Source organism: Lissotriton helveticus, chromosome 1_1 (genome assembly GCF_964261635.1).
Source record: "Lissotriton helveticus chromosome 1_1, aLisHel1.1, whole genome shotgun sequence".
NCBI classification, from domain to species: domain Eukaryota; kingdom Metazoa; phylum Chordata; class Amphibia; order Caudata; family Salamandridae; genus Lissotriton; species Lissotriton helveticus.
Window position 1 is genome coordinate 253076171 of NC_136057.1, and position 19643 is coordinate 253095813.

Consider the following 19643-nt stretch of genomic DNA (forward strand, 5'->3'; position numbering starts at 1 on the left):
GCAGTGCACCTGAAATGCACAGAAGATTTTGAAATATAATTTCCCTACAATGTAATCAGCAGCATTATTGCTCTTGGTAAAAAACAAAAATTTGCAAGATAATAACACACAGAGCAGGAGAAAACAGAGTAGTAAAGAAATAGCTACTACTACTCACCAAGCCCGGTGATCTCAAGGCCGAGCAGGTCCAACAGATCGCGTTCCCGGTCCAGGATATCCGTCCAACGGTGGGTGACTTGGTTGTAGGTGCGCCGGACCCGAGATTGTTGGTACATGGACCGGCATACCTTCTCCCACCGCTTCCGGCGCTCCCGGAGCCCGTAACCACTAGCGATCTTGCCGCCTGCCATGATGGTCCTGGGGAGGCGGCGCTGAACATAAAAAACTAGTGCGGCCACCTTCTCCTCGCTAAAGATCTCCCGGGGCGCGACATTCTCCCCCCTCAAACGCCCGCACGGGAGCCGAGCACGGGGTGCGGGACCCTTCCCCTTCGCGGGCTGCTTCCCGACTCCCTTTACCATGGTCTGGGCAGAAAGGAAGCTAAATAATAAAGAAGAAATAGAATAGGGAAGAAGAAAAGAAAAGAGTTTAAAAAAGTAGTTTAAAATTAACAAAAAGTAGCAGAAAAATATAGAGCTAGAAAAATAGAGGGATAGATAATAAGTAAAATAGATCAAAAAAACTTCAAACAAGCAAAGGATGGCAGAGATTCAGAGAGGATACAGATTCAGAAAGCATGCCCAGAACCATAGGAATGAACGAGAAACAAGATGGCCGCGCCCATACACGACCGCGTGGGTAAGTTCACGCGAGATTTTCCTCGCGAGCACACGCGAAATTGTACTAGCAAGCCGCACACTTTGCGAGATTACACATAGCGCCCGGAAACGGAATTACGTCACGCAAACAAGATGGCCGCGCCCATGTACGACCGCTAGGGTAACTTCGCAAACCTGTGATGATGAACCAGATGTAGAAACAACATAGTCGCGGCCGTTACGAGCCGACAAGTAAGTTCGCAATTGCGAACTGGTACACAAACCTCGCGAACTGGCAGAAACCCTTGCGAACAAAAAAAAAATAATTCGCGGGAGTTCGTGGATTTTGCGGATTGCCAATCCGTAAATACGCAAGTTCGCGGTTTGCCAATCCGCAAAATCCGCCCATGCTTAGTCTTGAATTAAGTCAGGGCGTCAAGAGAGCTGGATCTTTATGCAGGGGTTTTTGTATGCATGTGTTCCTCCTTTCTGGATCATTTCTCTGAACAAACTCCAATCTTTTTGTGAGGGGGCTGCACATGCCACAGGGTTCTTCTTTAGTGCCGCCTTATTCGAAGTGCTTGGAGGAGCACATTTTACACAATATTCCTCAGATGAGGGGGATCCCCTTAGAAGGAAGGCATTTCTTCCTTTCTAGTACATAGAGGGCAAGGTTTTTAAAATGTTGCCGCATGAAACCATGTGTGTTGAATATAGGAAAAGTATGCATTGCTCATGTAGGTCATCTGTGTAGATCTTTCTCAGGCCATAGGTAGAGCAGGATTTGAAGAGATTTTTTTTCTCTTTGACAGTCATGATCAAAGTGTATGACAGAGAAGAGCTGACCCTGGTCCCAAAAAAATAGATTTCTGGGAAAGTCACCCCAAAAACTGAAAGCTGTAGGGGCAGGGTATATTCCAGGGCAGACCATAACATTACTAGGACAAGGTCAGCAAAAGTTTAGAGAATCGTTATGATTAGCTCCCTGCGCTCTTGTACCAACCACTAGGCGGCCTACTTGTGAGACTTTCCGGTGTTCGCATAATCTTCCAGACCTTTGGACTTTATTCTGAAATTCTCATTCATTCCAGATCCATTCTGGGTTAAAGGAAGTCAGTTTGCTCTTGCTAAAAACTCCAATACCTATTATTCCCTACTCACTGCTTCGCCATGCCAAGCACGGGAGGAGGAATTTGCCAAACCTGTGGCTGGCTGGTGTTAACCTGCTCACACCGAAGGCAAGTGATCATAGTGACCTGTTTTAATCCCCAGTTTCCTTCAGTCCAGTGTTGATCATTGTGACAGTGCTCCTGTTTCCTGAGCTTTTGATTTGCTTGTTTCTAGAGTTCCTAAGCAATAGTTCATCCTTATTTCCTTATTCCTGAGTTGTCGCGGATTCCTAGTTCCTTGAAGTAGCACTGTCTGCAGTGCTTCCTTGATTCCTGAGCCTGCACTATTTAGTGCATCCTCGTTCCTTGAACTAGCACTGCCTACAGTGCTACCTTGATTTCTGATTTATGAGCCAGCACTATTTTAACATATCTTTGACTTTTGAACATTTTCTATTTTTGTGGTTGCCTTTTTCCCAGTCCCTTATTTTCTTTCTATTTATCTTAGTTCCAGGTTCCTTTCTGTTACCTTCCTGTTTCTGCTGTCTGAGCATCCAGTTTCCTTACATGGTTTGTGGCTGTGTATTTTGTTCTACACCCTTGCTGTTTCTGCCTTACATGTTCCTGTCTGATCACCATGATGCTTTCTCACAAATGACAACTTAGTTGGTGTTTCTTGTCCACAGTGAGTATTGTCTTTGAGTTACTTTTATAAAATCACTATAGGTATCAGCTCCACCTACCCTTCCTTTGCCTGCAAATCCTATATGTCGGTATTTAAAGCCAGTATCTGTAACAACATTGTTGGTGAGGAGCATTCTGAGCTTCAGTCTTATCATGTATAGTTTGCAAGTGCTTTCTCACATTCCGATTATTGTTAATATATATATATATATATATATATATGTCTTGCAAGCCTGACCTGGGTGTTAGAAGTCTGAATTACCACTTGACTGTCTGTTTTGTCTGAGCTTTGACTTTCTTGTTTCCTTGTGCCAGGATTCCCCTTTCTCTCTGTCTTCCTGTGTGATTTTGGGTGGCACTGTATCAAAGATTATGTTTACTTTTTCTACTCTGCCACCAGGTCCTGGTCAGGATTCTTGACAATAAGACCCTTCTCAGGGACTCCCTTTCGCATGATAGGCGGTAGAATTATAACAATATAAGCTATTGTGGCCTCCAGCGTGAGTAGGAGAGCTTAACTTTTCCACCTAATTGGTCAAAGATCGCATTGTTTCAAATAAGGTGAGGGTGCTACTGAACAAATGCTGTTGCTAAGGCTTAGGACCATTTTAACATTACTTGCTACTATTTATAATTACCAGGGAATTCCAGCACAATGATGGGGAACGAAGTTAGCAAATATATGAAAGATTCAATAATGAGGACTAGCCTACTATAAAGCAGAAAGCAGTGCTAACATTTTCTCACCTCCATATTGCTTACGTGACATTAACTCAAACACAATTACGTTTCTATGTATTCATATTTACATACCACAAACTTCAGCTGTTATGCAGCAGAGGCTGTACATTAACGGAAGGGTTGGGAACAGTTGTAGATTGTGTAAATTGAGCAGGGATTATACGAGCACATTTTACCCACATTTAGGCACAGGGAGATTAAGCGATTTGCTTGGTATTACATCATGTTGTGCCTAGCATCAAGGCCAGCATTCAAACCTGCGTCCCCCGGTTCCAGAGGCAGAATCAGGAATCAGATATCCTGGTAGGATAATGCACGTCTACTGACCAGTGAAAAAATAGAGGGCCCGATTCACAGAATGAACTTAAGACTCAATCCTAAACTTACTACTATTTTGGTATTCACAGAATACACTTACTACTTTTGGCATTCACAGAATGAATTTACTACTTTTGGTATTCACAGAAGTTAGGATTATGTCTTAAGTTTGTCTTAAGTCTGTCTTAAGTTTGTCTTAAGACAAATGTAAGACAAAATCCTAACTTCTGTGAATACCAAAAGTAGTAAGTGCATTCTGTGAATACCAAAATAGTAGTAAGTTTAGGGTTGAGTCTTAAGTTTATTCTGTGAATCGGGCCCATAAACATTTACTGGATAAGGCAAATAAAATTCTCCTGTCCTAGATCCAAGCCAACATAAAAATGTAAAAAACATGTGAGTTACTGAGCATCAGAAAAATAATAGTGAAGATGGGATTGCAATTATTAGTAGGACAAACTGTACAGATGAGGTCTATACTAGAGTGAAAAAACATACACGTTGAAGCCCAAGTGGAAAAAAGACATTTTTTTAATAAAATGTCACACAGGTTTATTTTAAGAACTTAAACATGTCCCAGAGAAGTCTGAAGACCTAAATGTTGTAAGTTAAGGCCCACATTTACTAAAGTTTGTGTGATTGCAGCACAAAGGTTAGTGTCTATATACTTTCCATTCTAAAGCCTGTGTTGTGCCTCACAAGCGACAGCAAAAACTTCTGAAAAGGTGAAGATAAGACTCTGTTACTTATTATGTAGGAAATTAGGGGCATATTAACAAGGCGGTGATATAAAATTATCGCTGCTTTTGTGGCCGTTTTAGGCCGAAAAGTGGCGATAATTTTATCGCCTTATCAGCAAAGACACGCTATCGCGTGCTTTGCTGATTTTGCTCCCGTTTCCAGCATGCCTCACTTTGCATCGCTAATGAGATGCAAAGTAGGCGTGTCTGTGGAAACAACATGGGCAAATATCGCAAAGGCAGCTTCGCAATATTTACAACGCGGGGAAGCAATTATTTTAATCGCGCTAAGTATGCCTTAACACAGGAATTTAACGTCTGTTAAATTCCTGACTAAGGCATACTTAGCATGGGAGGTGGATTCATGTAATGCGACCACAGGGTCGTAATATCAAGCATATCGCCGTTTTACATGGAACATCGCTGAAAAACCAGCGATGTTTCATGGAAAAGAGCGCTATCGCTGGAATATTCATCGCCATGGCGCTAAACGTTGTTAATACAACGCTAGCCTGGCGAAACATACCAGCGATAGAAAATAATGAGGTATGCAAGGTCAGCGATAATTATCGCTGCCTGTTTCAAGTATGCCCCTAAATACTGGCGCCCTGTTTTACAGCAGTCAACTCCAGAGTGCTGGGATTCGGGTCAATATCCAAGTTTTACTTTTGTTTAGGGATTAGCACTAGGTACAATTTGCTCATGTCCAGATAGTAAATAGGCACCTACTCACTAATTACCAATGAGTATTGACCTTGAGTAAAGCATTCCTTTATGATGTCTACAGAAACAGGAAGCAGCTTTTTTCTTGCACATTGTTTGTCAGAATGGTATTCTCATGTACTGACTCTTCAGTGTGTATGAGGAGGCAGTTCCACATTTTCAGACACATTGTCGTTCTTGATGTCCTTGCTGTTTTTGAGCAAAGGGTAATGTACTGCCTGTGCATTCTTTTTTTAATGTTGGCTTGATGTATCTATAGTACAATAACTTTGAGGAATGTTTTTAATAGGTTTACAATTAATATGAATAAATAATACTTTTCAGTATCATTATTATTTCTTTCTAGGACTACAGCAGTGCCTAAATGATGTAATTATGAGCATTGCTGAATCTAAAGGGATAGAGGTGGAAAGTGAGCCAGGAGTCCTGTTTGTCAGGAAGATACATGCAAAAGTCTGTGAGAAGAGTCCAAAGGTGAACTTGGAAGAGGAGGCATCTGCCCAAACCAGCAGTCACCTCAAAGCAAGGCGAGTGTGTCATGAAAAGACATGATAGGTACAGAATGTCACATCAATCTGAGTGATCAATTCCAGTGCTAGCACAGAGGTAAAACAGCAATGTGTAGGTCCCGGCAGCTGTTGCACTTTTTTTCATGACCTACTTCTGGGTTATAAGCTATAGAGAGGTGCCTTCTTCTAACATATAAGCATTTGATGAATGCCCTTAAGACTGATGGCTACTAATTCTAAGCCAAAGGCTTATGAGAATGATGATATCACTGTGCAATTATATTAATTTATTGTTTTCATGGCGCATCATACCACAGTATTTCTATTCTCTTAGCACTGTAAATTACTGGAGTTGCTACTACCCATTTCAATAGTCTTTTAAATATCTCGAGGCTTCTTGATTGGCCTGGGAAGCTTGGAAGTTTGAGTTAGTCTTGCTGGAATTCACACATGGAATAAAAAAAGAAAAACATGAGTTCAAATGACTGAGGATTGTCTGATCATGATGGTGATGTTCAAATTTACTGTGTTGTCTGCAGCTGTGTCTTTAGTCCTGACTGCATAAAGCGTTTAACTAACAGCACCCAAATGCTAAATACTGCCAACCACAAAGCATCTTTATAACATGTTGCATGGTTATTGGTGCTTTTTTTAACTCTTCAAACTGTGTATGTACAGCGCTGCAACCTGTCATCCAATTCCAGTCTGCTCTTCACAAAAAAGCACAGGATTTTCTGACTAGCATCTGGGTGCGTGTTAACTATATGCTTTATAAAATCACTTTAAGCTGTGGTCTATACTCTCAAGCTCTGTCCAATGCCTTTTTCCACCAGAGCTCCTTTATAACTATGTTCTACTCTCTGAGTTCTCCTCCCTAAGCACAGTGCTTCCACCCTTGAAGACTTTGTTGAAAAGGGACCTCCCTCTATCTCATATACAAAGCCACCACCTTTGCTCCTGTCCTATTCTTGAATAACTTATGCTTCCGGGTGGGTTCAAAGCTTGCTTGGGCCCAAGATGGCCGTGCTCTGAGTGAGCTCTGTGAGTCATCGTTATGATCTGGTAAATATCCTGCATTTATGCCCCCTCTGTGAGCTCTGACAGACGGCTGGAGGTGGCCCGAGACAGACTGCAGCCAGATATGATTGTTGATGGAATCCGTACGCTCGTGACGGCAGAGGCGGTGTGGCCTTCGTTTGTGGCCCACGTGCCAACCCATCTGTCGGCATCCCCGCCTGGGCCTGCCTATTTGAAGCTGGATCAGAGGTACGCTGTGCTTCTGGTCGCATTCAGCACCTCTACGTGCCTGTGGGAGTGATATCTTGTCCTGAACCTCCTTGGGCGCCCATGGGAGCCCGCCGGAGAGCTGAGTGCGGACTCTGGACTGACTAGCCTCTGTGTGCGTGGCTCGACAGGGCTTCGGCTGCAGTGCTGTGGACAGATTCTAGAGACTGTTGCGTGACTGCTACGTGCCTGCCTGGGGCGTTAATGTGGCCCTGTGGGTCGAAGAGTGGACCGAGCCGCCATTCGCTGGGCTGAAGACACCACCCAGCCATATTGGAAAGCCTTGTGGTGAGGAGCCGGGGTGAGCCTGGGCTTTGCGCAGCTGTGTTGCTGGTTGGCTCCAGCTCTGCCAGCCAAGTGAGCCAGGCAGCTGGCGCCCTGCCACGTGGTTCTGCTGACGCTATTCCTGGATACCCTGTCGCCCATCCAGAACATCTGTTTGAGACTCTTGTGTCGTCATGCGGCAGAGCGCTGCTGCAGAGACAGGTATGCGGAGGTCTCCAATGTTAAGCCGTGGAGCTCTATAAATCTGATTATCCTGCTGAGCGGCCTAATGTGTGCGTCCTCCTGGGGGAGTTTGGACTCTTAGTTCACCTTGCTTGGCTTGCTTCTGCACTGCTGCCCCACGAGGCCCTACTTGCAATCTGGATTGGATACAGCGCCCTGCTTGCCTGGAATGCGCCTCCTTGGCGATAGACATATTGGAGATCTGGTGGGTGCTACACCTCTGCTGCGTTGGGGGGATCCCCTTGACTGCGTCACCCAGTTTGAGAGACGGGGCGCCCAGCGGGCCAGTAGAAAAGTGAGAAGACTGTGCTGTTCCCTAACCTTGTGGCTGCATTAGAGCGAAATTGGACAGGGCATTTTTGGGTTCCCTCCACCCCAGTAATGCAGCATGGGCAAGGTGGGCAAAACCCAATTCAAGCTGAATATCGAGCAGCGAATCTAGATCAAAGGAAACGGAGTGGACCCCTCCCCCTTAGGACAAAATGCCAGAAGATGCTGCAGGGGATCTTAAACAGATTTTTGTGGCAATGCAGAAAACCCTACAGAAAAGCCTCACTACTAGTGATGGTAAGATCTATTCCCTAGCATACCTGATAGACAAAATGTCTGAGCGCCCAGACAAACATGCTGAACGCATCAACATGAGCGAGAGGAGAGAGTTGCTGAAGTCGAGGAGATGCAGTCAGAGATTGGCACAGCCCAAAAGCAGTTTGCAAAAACACTGTCCGTGCTGCAGGAGACAGCAGAAGATTTGGAGGCGAGATCTAGGAGAAGCAATTTACATATCATGGGGCTGCCAGAATCCACTTCAATTGGCAATATGGAGGTGTTTATCGAAAAGATGCTGGTCACACTTCTAGGTCAAGAAGTCTTCTCCGATATGTTCATGGTAGAGCGAGCCCATTGATCGCTTGGCCCCAGGCCCCCCAGGGAGCCCTGCTGCATCCAGTAATTGCAAAGCTCCTAAATTATAGGGATAAGGATGCAGCCCTGAAGCAAGTGAGAGCAAAAGGAGCCCTGCAGTTCGAGGGATCTGCGATCTCCCTGTTCCCAGACTTCACCATGAATGTCAGGAGGCCAGGCGCCAATTTGCGCCTTTGAAACTGCATCTATGCGATCAAAACATCGATACCCCCAATATGAATGGCCACTCCAGGATTTCCCTTGATCCTAAATCGCTCCAGAAAGCCTTGTAGGACCTTCCGAAGATGCCAGGCTCAGCCAGGAAACTGTGGGACTAGATGAGGCAGCTGGTGGCACAGCCGGTGACGAGGAATAACACAACCTTCACTGCGCTCCTTTGGACTGGGACTTACTGTGATGTCTGGCACTACCCTGACCTATTCCCCCTCTCTTGTTTCCATTAGTCTGTGAAACTGACCCTGATTCTTGATCCTGTTCTTCATCAGACACAAAGCCAGCGTTTCGCAAGTATTGTTGTAATTTTCATGTTGGTTGGTGAGACTGAGATTTGCTTGGTCTACAGATTTGCATTTGATGGCAGTACTAAGTTTCCTAACTTATAAAGGTTCTTTTGTGGTAATCAGGTAACATCCACCCGTGTGTTGCCCACTGCTTTGTTCTTGCGGTATTATGGTCTTTGTTCAGGTGGGTGGGGGGTGGGGCTTGCTAGAAATGTTTGTCTTTATATTGTTTTTTTTCTGTCACAGAGTGTACTTTGTGCTCACCCAATTCAGCAGGGGCATCCACAAGTAGAGTGCAGAGCTGGAGGTTTTGCCTATCTAGATATAGGAGGGAAGCTCATGCTGTGATGATTCCTTATGTAGACAACTGGGCGACAGACCAAAGCTCTTAACTTGGAAAATTAGGGGCCTCAACGATTTCGGGAAGACTAGGAAAGTGATTGCCTACTTCAATAGACACAATAAAGATGTTGCGTGTCTGCAAGAGACTCATTTGCCTACTGACTCCCAGATGCTTACTTAGAGGCGACTACATGGTGCCTTTCATGCTGTTGGCTATTCAACCCATGCCCAAGGGGTGCTCACATGGGTTAACCCTAGAAGCGGTATATCCCTTGAAGCTTTAGAGACTGACAGGGAGTGAAGGTTTGCACTCTACAAAGTCAAAGGGAAAGGGATGGAGTTTATTATTATTGATGTAAACGGTCCCAATTTTGACAACCCGCAATTCTTTAGAGACCTGCTAGTGCGGTTGCTGTGATTGGCATTGTTCCTATTGGTTTGGGGAATAGATTTTAATTGCACCCTCAATCCTGCTTTGGATCGCTCTGGGGGCCCAATGCACAGACAATCGTTAATGCCTAGAACCGTTGGGGATGCCATTGCAGAACTAAATATGATAGACATTTGGCGCTCCAGAAAAAGGGGTCCTGAGGGCTCCATGCACTACTTGGCCCCATACAACCTGTATACCTTGATCGATTATTGGCTCATTCTCCAATGCGATTAATGGTTGTGAGTTTCACCCACGCTCATATTCAGACCACTCTCCTGTCCAAATACACCTCAATACCCCATCAAAAAAGCCAGCTCCCTTTACCTGGCGGTTCCCACCCTGTGCCCTGCTCGACAATGTGTTTAAGACTCAAATGGGCGAAGCCATCAAGGTCTTCCTTGACACTAATATTGGCTTGTTTTCCCCATTCGCCATGACATGGGAAGCCTTTCATGTTTATTTTAAGAGGGATTGCTATGTCCAGGCATTTGGGGGTATTCCATTTCATCAGGGACTCTCTGTAATTCTGGAAAAGAAACTTGCTGCCCTTGTGCGGGAGGTACTCGAAGTGGGAACAGGTGGCGGCAGGATTAAAGACCACACTGGACGAATATCATGATAATGTCGCTAGGGAAGTCACATTTCTCAGGGAGTTTGCCGGCGCCATGACTTATGGCGAAGGTGAATGCCCGGGTGGCACACTTGCGGCAGTCCTGAAAAGTAGACGTGAAAGGACTGGAGTCACAGACCTCCGTGCAGACAGCGATGAGGTACTGCATGACCTAAATGCCATTGCCGATTGGTTGAGGAATTATTACTCCGAGCTCTATCAATCCAGACCGACAGGGAGTAGAGACCTAGCCTTGAGCTACTTGCAGCACATAAAGCTCCCCTGGTTGGTGGATGAACACAGGGAGTACTTGATGAGGCCCCTCGAGCATGGGATATCCATGAGATGTTAAAATCCATGCGAGCAGGGGAAGCTCCTGGACAAGACAGCCTAACTGTGGCCTTCTACAAGGAGAGCTCCTGGTACCCCACTTGATTTCCTTATTTGAAGAAATGGGGGAGAGTGGTATGATGATGCCGTTTATGCAGGAGGCCCTACTGGTCACCCTCCCGAAGCCAGGCAAGTCACCAGATGAGTGATCTTCATATTGACCGCTCTCACTGTTGAATGTTGACACCAAGCTATTTACCAAAGTGCTTTCCAACTGTTTAGCCCCGTTGGTGTCGACATTGGTCAGTCCTGAGCAGGCAGGTTTTGTACCAGGGCGTTCCCTCATCCATAACTTACGCAGTGTTCGGAGCCATCCAACACACCAATCCCGAAGTCAAGGCCGCTGCAATATTCTTGGATGCCGAGAAGGCTTTTGATTCGGTTGAGTGGGACTTCATGATGCTGGTCTTACGGCGGATGGGAGTTGGCGATCTTTTCTCCCAGCTAGTGTGTTTTGTATAACTCCCAAACAGCCAGAGTCAGGGTGGGCAATCTGGTCACATCACCTTTCAAAATTTCCGGAGGTACCCGTCAGGGATGTCTGCTATGACCACTCCTCTGTGCCATTGTTGCTGAGCCATTGGTGTGCACCCTCAGGGAGTATCATAGCCATAGAGGGATTTGTTTTCTAGGTAATAACCTAATTATTTCCACTTACGCTGATGACACTCTCATCTATATCAGAGACCCTGAGACCAACCTGTCCCCGGTTCTGAGGGAAGTGGTATGTTACGGCGAGTACTCAGGTCTTTGGATTAACTAGACCAAATTAGCAATTTTCCCACTCGCGCCAGCATTGGAACTATTGAGCTGGAGTTCCCACTTCAATCGGCTACTAAATCTGTGCACTATTTGGGCATTCAAGTGCACACTAATTCCGAAGTGTTTAATGAGAACTGCGGCAGGGCGATATCTAAACTTGAAGACGATGTCAATAGATGGCTGCGCTTACCAGTATCCCTCTTAGATCGGATGTCTTTAATGAAAATGGTAATCCTCCCACGGTTCTTGTTCTTGTTTTGTAACAAACCGATGATTCTTCCAGCTCCTGTCTTTAAGCGTATTAGGTCTCTGCTGATTCACTTAGCATGGGCCAGTAAACATCCCTGGGTCAGATAGGATATTATGATGTTCCCTTACTCTATGGGTGGCCTCGGTGTCCCAGACATGGAACTTTAATACTATGCGGCACAGTGCTTGCCTGCTTTTTACTGACTGCATCAACAAACCCCTCTTGCCAATCTGCATATAGAGAAGATCACCAGGGCACCCTCCCCGCTGGCTACATTTCCGTTTCAAGCCCCCTATGGATGTGCTGGTACACTCCATTAATGCTACTGCACATGCATGGTACACCATACTGAAGCGGCAGGTGGCCTCTATCCTATATTCTCCACTCGCTCCAGTCAAATTGTGTTTTTGGTTGCCAGTGCTCTCTGAGCCGGAGGTGCTACGCGCACTTTTGTTACTTGATATTTTCTGTATTGGTGACAGATGGAGATGGACAGGGATGGGAAGATATTGTCTTGGACGGGTGAAGTACTAAAAAATATACCATAGAGCTATACTTACCAATAGCCCATATACCTTATTTACCAAGAATAAGTCAGTCGGCAATGGAGAAGGTTCAAACGTTTATTTTGCAAAGCGCCTTATATAGGGAAGCCTAACTCTCGCCTTCACCCTCAAAGGTGCGCAGAGGAGACTACTGGATTACATTTAAAATAGTGCATATATACTTTCAGCATACCTCATGAAAACCCCGTACATGGAAAAGTACCACTTCTCGTGAAGCCAACAGGAAAACCCATATAAGGCACAATTGATTGATTCAAAACTCAGCCTAAACTATTTCGGGGGTAGGTCAGTAAAGGTGCCTCCCTTACGTTCTTGGGCATGGGAGTACAGGCACGGTGTCTGCAAGAATGTACTCATCCCACAAGAAAGGCAGATGCGACCTTGAGTTTCCTAAGTTAGAATCAATGGTCCATTCATAGCCCAGGCCGACCTCTCAGACTCGCTCTCTGCACAGTAACAGGTCACGTGTTTTCCTAGCAAGAGCAAGAGGTACAGGGAAATTAAATCAACATGGCGTTTGTTCAGTCAAGGCCCGAATCTTAATGTATGGATGGTTCGAGTATATTCACTAGGGGGGGGTTCCTAAGGCGGCATGCTATTATATTGGATACATTAGGCCAACATTATACAATATCGATTTATATTTCTTCAGACTGCCCTTTTGGCATGATGTAGCCAATATAAATACAAAGAAATGACAGGTTTTAATCTAAAAACACACCTTCATCTATTTGCATTAGATCTGTAACTTCCTTCTGCACTGTTTCTCTATTTTCACCTGGCGCGAACCTGTCAACGAGGAAGTAAAATTGGCAGCGCAATAAGAGCAACATGCTGGTCCACAATGTAGGCACAGGCAACAAGTAAATACCACCCCAATTACTCCTGCCAGGATCAAAAAGATCTTCCAACCCCAGGTGGACAAGAGGTTCCAGAACCACCGTGTTAAGGACCAAGTACCAGTGTCAGCATGAACTTCCTCAGCCAAGCGATGTAAATTCTGAATGTCTAAGTGTATAGTTGGAGCATAATCAGGGATATACACACAACAGGAACTGCCGATCACGCGGCATGCTCCTCCTCGATCGGCTAGGATGATGTCAAGCACCATCCGATTTTGAAGCGAAACGAGCCTCTTAGCCTGAAGCTCTACCGTCAGATTAGTCAAAATTCCAGCAGTGGTTTGAACTACGTTTCCCACCACTCTGGAGAGACGTCTAACATCTCTGCTAGTAAAAATAGGACCCCATATAGGAAAGAGACCCTTTGCTATGTCCACAAACTGCTGTGATGCGGTGTCAGTCTGATCAATACTATCAGTATCGATACTTCTATTGGCTCGGAAGAGATCTGAATTTCGTTTAGTCAGCTGGTGATTCTTATGATAATTAGAAGGGGCTATATATACTGGAGGATAAAGGAAAGACAGGTAACACTGCCCTACCCATCCTCGGGGAAGCCAAGTTTAAGCGTTTTCACTGCATACAAAATACACATTAGGCGGAGTTATCAAGGGCGGGATGCTGTTGGTATGCAAAGTGTAGGTGTAGTTACATCTAATGTCTCCTACCTTAACATGACTTACCTTGAATACAAAAGGAAGCAGTACTATTTAAAATGGGAACTGGCATTGCCTTATCATCTGTGACATTACGATCTTGGAAATACTGAAAATATTGTGTGGAGTTAATGTGCTCAAAATCCAACATTTCTTCCTTCAACCACGTAGCATTCTCATAAGTGGTACACATTTTCATACAGGCATCTGGGTCTAAAGATCCCTCTCTTTGGTTTCCCAATGCATCAAATCCCTGATGTTGTTCTATATACCTTAAAACAGCTTCATAATCTTTTTCGGTATATCTTTTGGGGTCCGCTACATAATGTAGATACATAAGGGATAGCAACTGAAACCAGGCCTCACAGCTCGCTAAGTGTGATAATGGCAGAGAAATGAATAAATCATGACAATGCATTACAGAGGGAAAAAGGCCACACACCCAACAGTTTGTCTTATTTGTAGTGCTATGAGCTTCATGCAACATTTCAATAAAAACATTTTAAGCATACGTTTCTCGATGTCTTTCCTTATGGGGAGGCAAAGTATAAAAGAAATGCTCAGGCGGAGCTGTTGTAGTACCTAATACCTTGTGCATTGGATACTTAAATTCTAAATACACAAACACACTCATTAATATTATCATGATTACTGCAATAATTATTACAAAGGCTATCTTCACTCTGGTAGCCCAACCGGAAAACATGGGAATATTTTCAGAGAAAGGTCGGGGAGCAAGGGGTCGCTCGTCTTCAAGGGCAAATCGGGCAAAGGGGTACATCCTAACTAAAAGTCCAGACTAAACTCGGAAAAAGGGTGCAAGCCAACTGCCAGAGGGTTTCTTCTCCCTGTGTCCGCCTAGAGCCTCACAAGCAGGTTCCAATTGTTCATCAAAAAGGAATAACTTCACTTTAATACCACTGTTGCAATTTAGGCTCTTAATGTAACACAGTCTTTCTTTCTGAACAGAGCAATGTGACAGTTCCAAGCTCTCAACGGGTTCAGTCCAGTGTCTTGCTCAGTACCCCAGTAAAGAGCTATCTCCAACCCTACAGCTCAAGTCTTTCCCTATCTCCTAAAATCCGAAAGTGGGGTACCGCGTTGTTTTCGGGGCCGTAAATTGTATTGAAGATGGCCAGCTTGCTCCTGGTCATGAAACAACACAGCAGCAGGGACATTCGGTGCAACAAGGTTTTCAGAAGCCTCTGAGGAATCAGCCTTATCACAAGATTAAGGGACTGGGGCTGATTCGTCTCCTTGCGGTATGAGCAATCCTTCCTCTTGCCCGATTTCAAGGGCAAATGAGAAAGGCACAAAACTCAGCCTCCGCTCTCCCTCTTGTGTTAGAACTCTGTCTCGTTTCTGCTGATAAAAAGGGAGGGGAAGGGGCAATTTATTCACGTGGGAGACATGAATTCAGTGCTTCTTCCCGTCCACTTTCACTGCTGTCCCTGTTGCCAAAAGAATCTGGTAGGGACGCCTCCACCTTGGTTCCAAACTCGATTTCCGCTGATAATTTCGGACGAGAACCCACTGTCCTGGCTCCAAACGATGTCCGGGACCCTCCGGCAGCGGCTGCAATACAGCTGACACCTGTTGATGAATGGAACGCAAATCTTTAGTCAAAGCGTACAGATAATCTGTCATCATAGGGTAATCAATATCACGGAAGGACCTAGGTCTTGGAACACCCCACACATTAGCTGGTCGACCAAAAACGACCTTATAAGGTGACAGCCCGGCTCTTGAATGAGGGGTTACTCTTAATGACATTAACGCTAGGGTAAAGTATCAGAGCAGCTCAAGCCCGTGCTTTCTTGAATTTTTGCCATCTTTAATTTCAGTATGCCATTATATTTCTCAGCCAGTCCTGCAGACTGCGGATGTCGTGCTGCATGAAATTTATGTTTTATCTGTAAACCATTACAAATAAGTTTGACAAGGTCTGTATTAAAGTGTACCCCGTTGTCTGTCCAAATGACCTGAGGCAAACCAAATCGGGGCAGGAACTCTTTGATCAGGGCTTTTGCAGTGGCCATAGCGGTGTTATCTTTAGTAGGATATGCTTCAACCCATTTACTAAAAGCGCATACCACCACCAGCACATATTTGAGGTTATTCACCCTTTCGAGTTGAATATAATCCATTTGTATTACTTCAAACGGTAAAGAAGGAGGTGCAAAATTCCCACTAAGAACTGTCTCCCTCCCTCCAGGTTTATGCTGTAAGCAAGCAAACCATGCAGTATTTAACCACATGGGCAGCAATTTTTGAAATATTCAGGTTATTCCACACAGGGTCTAACAATGCACAAATACCTTTTGCACCAATGTGAGCGGGGCCATGGGCCATCACAACTACTGCATGCATTGGGCAAAAGCCATCGCTGTTTTTCAGTCAAATCAATCCAACAATTGTTCTTATCCAACTTCCCTATTTACGGTTCCCATTTCATTATTTCATCAGGAGTAGCTTCTTTCTGTAGTTCTTTAACACTTTCAATAGTATTGTCAAACACTGTTGTCTCCGCCACCCATCTGGCTGATACACTGGGTAACATACCAGACATTTTAGTTTGCGCTGTATCTTTTTCTACTTGATCAGCAAAGGCATTTCCCTCCCCTGTAGTATCAATGATTTTCTTGTGGGCACTACACTTAATGATGGCCACCTTCTCTGGTAAGGTTAATGCATTCAACAATCTTTCGATCAAAGGGCCATGTTGTATTCTCTGACCATGGGAGGTAAGAAATCCTCTTTCCCTCCACAGCCGCCCAAAACTATGGGCCACGCCAAAGGCGTACTGGCTGTCTGTAAAAATATTTAAACCTTCGCTCAGTTCACATGCTCTTAATAACGCTATTAGTTCAGCTGCTTGTGCTGAGTGATGGGAAACCCGAGAGGTCTCCACTACTGTTCTGAGGGTAGTTATAGCATAAGCAGCTGTTGTCGTGCCATCTGGTAACTTAACTGCTAAAGCTTAAGGAGTTAGGTCCCGGGACGTGGGGGGGGGCTGGACCCTCTCAAATTACAATAATATACAACTTGCTCCCCTCACACTTCTTTGTTGCTTGATAGTACAAGTACATGAATCAGGACTGCTTCTGATTATGTAGGTTTATTTAGTTTCACCCTTTACTTTTCAATTTCAAATACAAAAGGTTTTTCATTGCATGTATGAGAAACACGAAACATATAACACGTTATGACAAATATGAAAACCATGAATGACAACACAATAATTTCAAAAACATCAAATTCAACAAAAATGAAACAACACATTGCACATTATTTTAGTATTGCAGCATTTGTTCAAAATACTCAAATTGGGAAAAAAATGCTGTATCAAAAATACTCTTTTTCATAAGATCATTGAAGGACAAAGAGTCTGAAAGAGGGCTAAATGGATACAAATCAATGAGTCCAGATCGCTGTAAATCCTGTTTGTTTTGTAGCCTTCTTTATGCCGATGCGTTTCGAACCCGTTAATTGAATGAACGGGGTCTCATCAGGGCCTTGTCACTTCTATATCTATATGTTATGTGCAAAAAGAGAAAATAGAGAACAACATCTTAGTTCTGTTGTTCTGACCCATTTCGCTTCACTTTACCTCTGCCTTTAAACAAATTCGTACCTGCCGCTTTACATGTAGCCGGATTCAAAAGGTTCAACAGCCTTCTAGCTCTGTGACTGTCTCTGGGAATTCTGTAAGAATAGTTATGACTATTTAGAAAAATGGAGACTGGGGGGTGATCTCCCTAGCTCGTGAACGGTGCTTCCAATTCATACCTGTTTGTAGCACCGCTGCTCATAAAGTGTGTCTTCGTCTCCCCCTTGTTTTCTGTCATCTGTTTTTGTCTTCTGGAACTGCGATATGGCTTGTGCTCCCTATTTACAAGAAGTCGGGGTTATTTAAAAAATACATATTTGGGCGTGCTTATTTTCAACGTTTGTGGATGCTCAAGGTCAATCTACCTTCAAGGGAAACGTCCCTCGGCAGGCGTGAGTCTGCTCTCTTGGCGTTGCGGTTCCGTTTTTCTTCAATCTATCGAAAAAGCGGGGATTTGAGTCACTCTGTGTTATGCTTGCGTTTGTATCCACAAGAGCCTAAATGATCCACCAGGCCGACCGATCGTTTCCGGGTGCGATTCGGGCATGGAACCGATCTCTAAATATGTAGACTTTTTCCTGAAGCCGTTTGTGAGTCAGGTAAAATCGTACCTCAGGGATACCACCAACTTTTTGGTTAAAGTTGAGGGAACGGAATTCAACAATAAAACTGAGATCATGGTGACCATGGACGTCACGTCACTCTACACGCAAATACCACAAGATGAGGCGTTAGAGGTTATGGAAATGTACTTAGATACCAGAGAGAGACCCCATCGGGTCCCCACATCGTTCATTCTAGAAATAGCTGAACTGACATTGAAGAAAAATTATTTTCGTTTTAATGATCAGTTCTTCATTCAAATCAAGGGCACGGCCATGGGTTGTCCCTATGCGCCTGAGATGGCAGTTTTGTACATGGCAGAATATGAGCACAAATTTGTGGATAACAATAATCCATTTAAGACACATATCAAACAGTGGTTGCGATACATTGATGACGTGTGGCTCCTGTGGCAGGGGAGCCACACGGAGTTGATGGCATTCCATCAATGGTTGAACAACAGACACCAGGATATTAAATTCTCTATCGAACAAAGCAACAGCAAAATGACGTTTCTCGATGTAGAAATTTCCAATGATGAGGGTCACTTAAAAGCGTCCCTCTATAAGAAAAAGACCGACAAAAATAAAATCCTACACCATAGTAGTGACCACCCTAGAAATCTTAGAGCGAACCTTCCCTATGGGCAGCTCCTTAGGATAAGGAGAAACTGCTCAGAAGTTGCGGAATATGACTAACATGCCCAGACATTCTGTGGTGAGATGATCAACAGAGGTTACCCTAAAAAACTACTTAAGCATTCGTTCAAACGGGCACGATACACTCCCCGTGAGTGCCTGCTAACACAGGATAAGCAAAAACCAGAGCTTGACAAGATGGTCTGTGTGACCACATATGGCCCCGACACCCACAAAGTCAGACAAATGATCCTGAAAAACTGGCATCTCCTAGAGGAACTTGAATGTCCTTTCCCGAGGCCAATATTTGCATACAAAAAGAACCGAAGCATAGGTCAGCAACTGGTACGTGCTGATGTGCGAATCCAAAAACCAAAAAGCGACCTGCTCTCCCAATGGGGCCTCAAACCCATAGAGGGACACCATAAGTGTGGGAACTGCGTATCTTGCGATACCACAATGGAAGGTATTGAATTTACCCATAAAAACATCAAATGGAAGAATGTAGGATTTTCTAATTGCCGGACACGAAATGTTGTGTATGCAATTGTATGTCCGTGTGACAATTTTATATTGGGAAAACCAACCAACAAGTGAATACCCGCATTACGCAGCACAGATCTAGAATAAAGAATAAGGTAGCAAATGCGCCTATGGTGCAGCATTTTAAGAGGCTAACCATCGAGAAACTGAATTTAAATGGACAGTATTATACAGCATCAATCAGATGAAATGTCCTCCGGACACTGAAAATGTGCTTCTAACAAAAGAGGCATATTTAATTTTGAAATTTAACAGTACCCAAAGTGGGCTAAACACATTGTCAGAAGTCTCCAGGCTCTAACTCCCTTCAAAAACGTAATGGTTAAATACTTGAATAGTGCTTCGTGTGAGTCAGCTTAACAATGGGTCGTCTTCATAAGAGCCCAGATCACTTTGGCAAACAATTTTCATGTAAGGTGGCAGCCTAATTAATTTGAACTACAAGTCCCACAATCCCTGGACTGCGTCACCGAAAGTTCCTTATGACGGCGGCAGTCAGATGGCTGTTGCCAATGAACGCCGGTTGGAACGCGGAAGCACA

The 19643-nt window shown here is 44.5% G+C and overlaps 1 protein-coding gene across 1 annotated transcript in view; it reads left to right on the forward strand.

Moving 5' to 3' along the window:
* Positions 1-19643, forward strand: part of LOC144769040 (glycine N-acyltransferase-like) — a 304146-nt gene that overhangs the window by 240954 nt on the left and 43549 nt on the right. The window contains exon 5 of the mRNA XM_078653036.1: positions 5420-5600. Coding sequence (XP_078509162.1) covers positions 5420-5600 — 181 coding nt within the window. The remainder of the gene's footprint in view (positions 1-5419; positions 5601-19643) is intronic.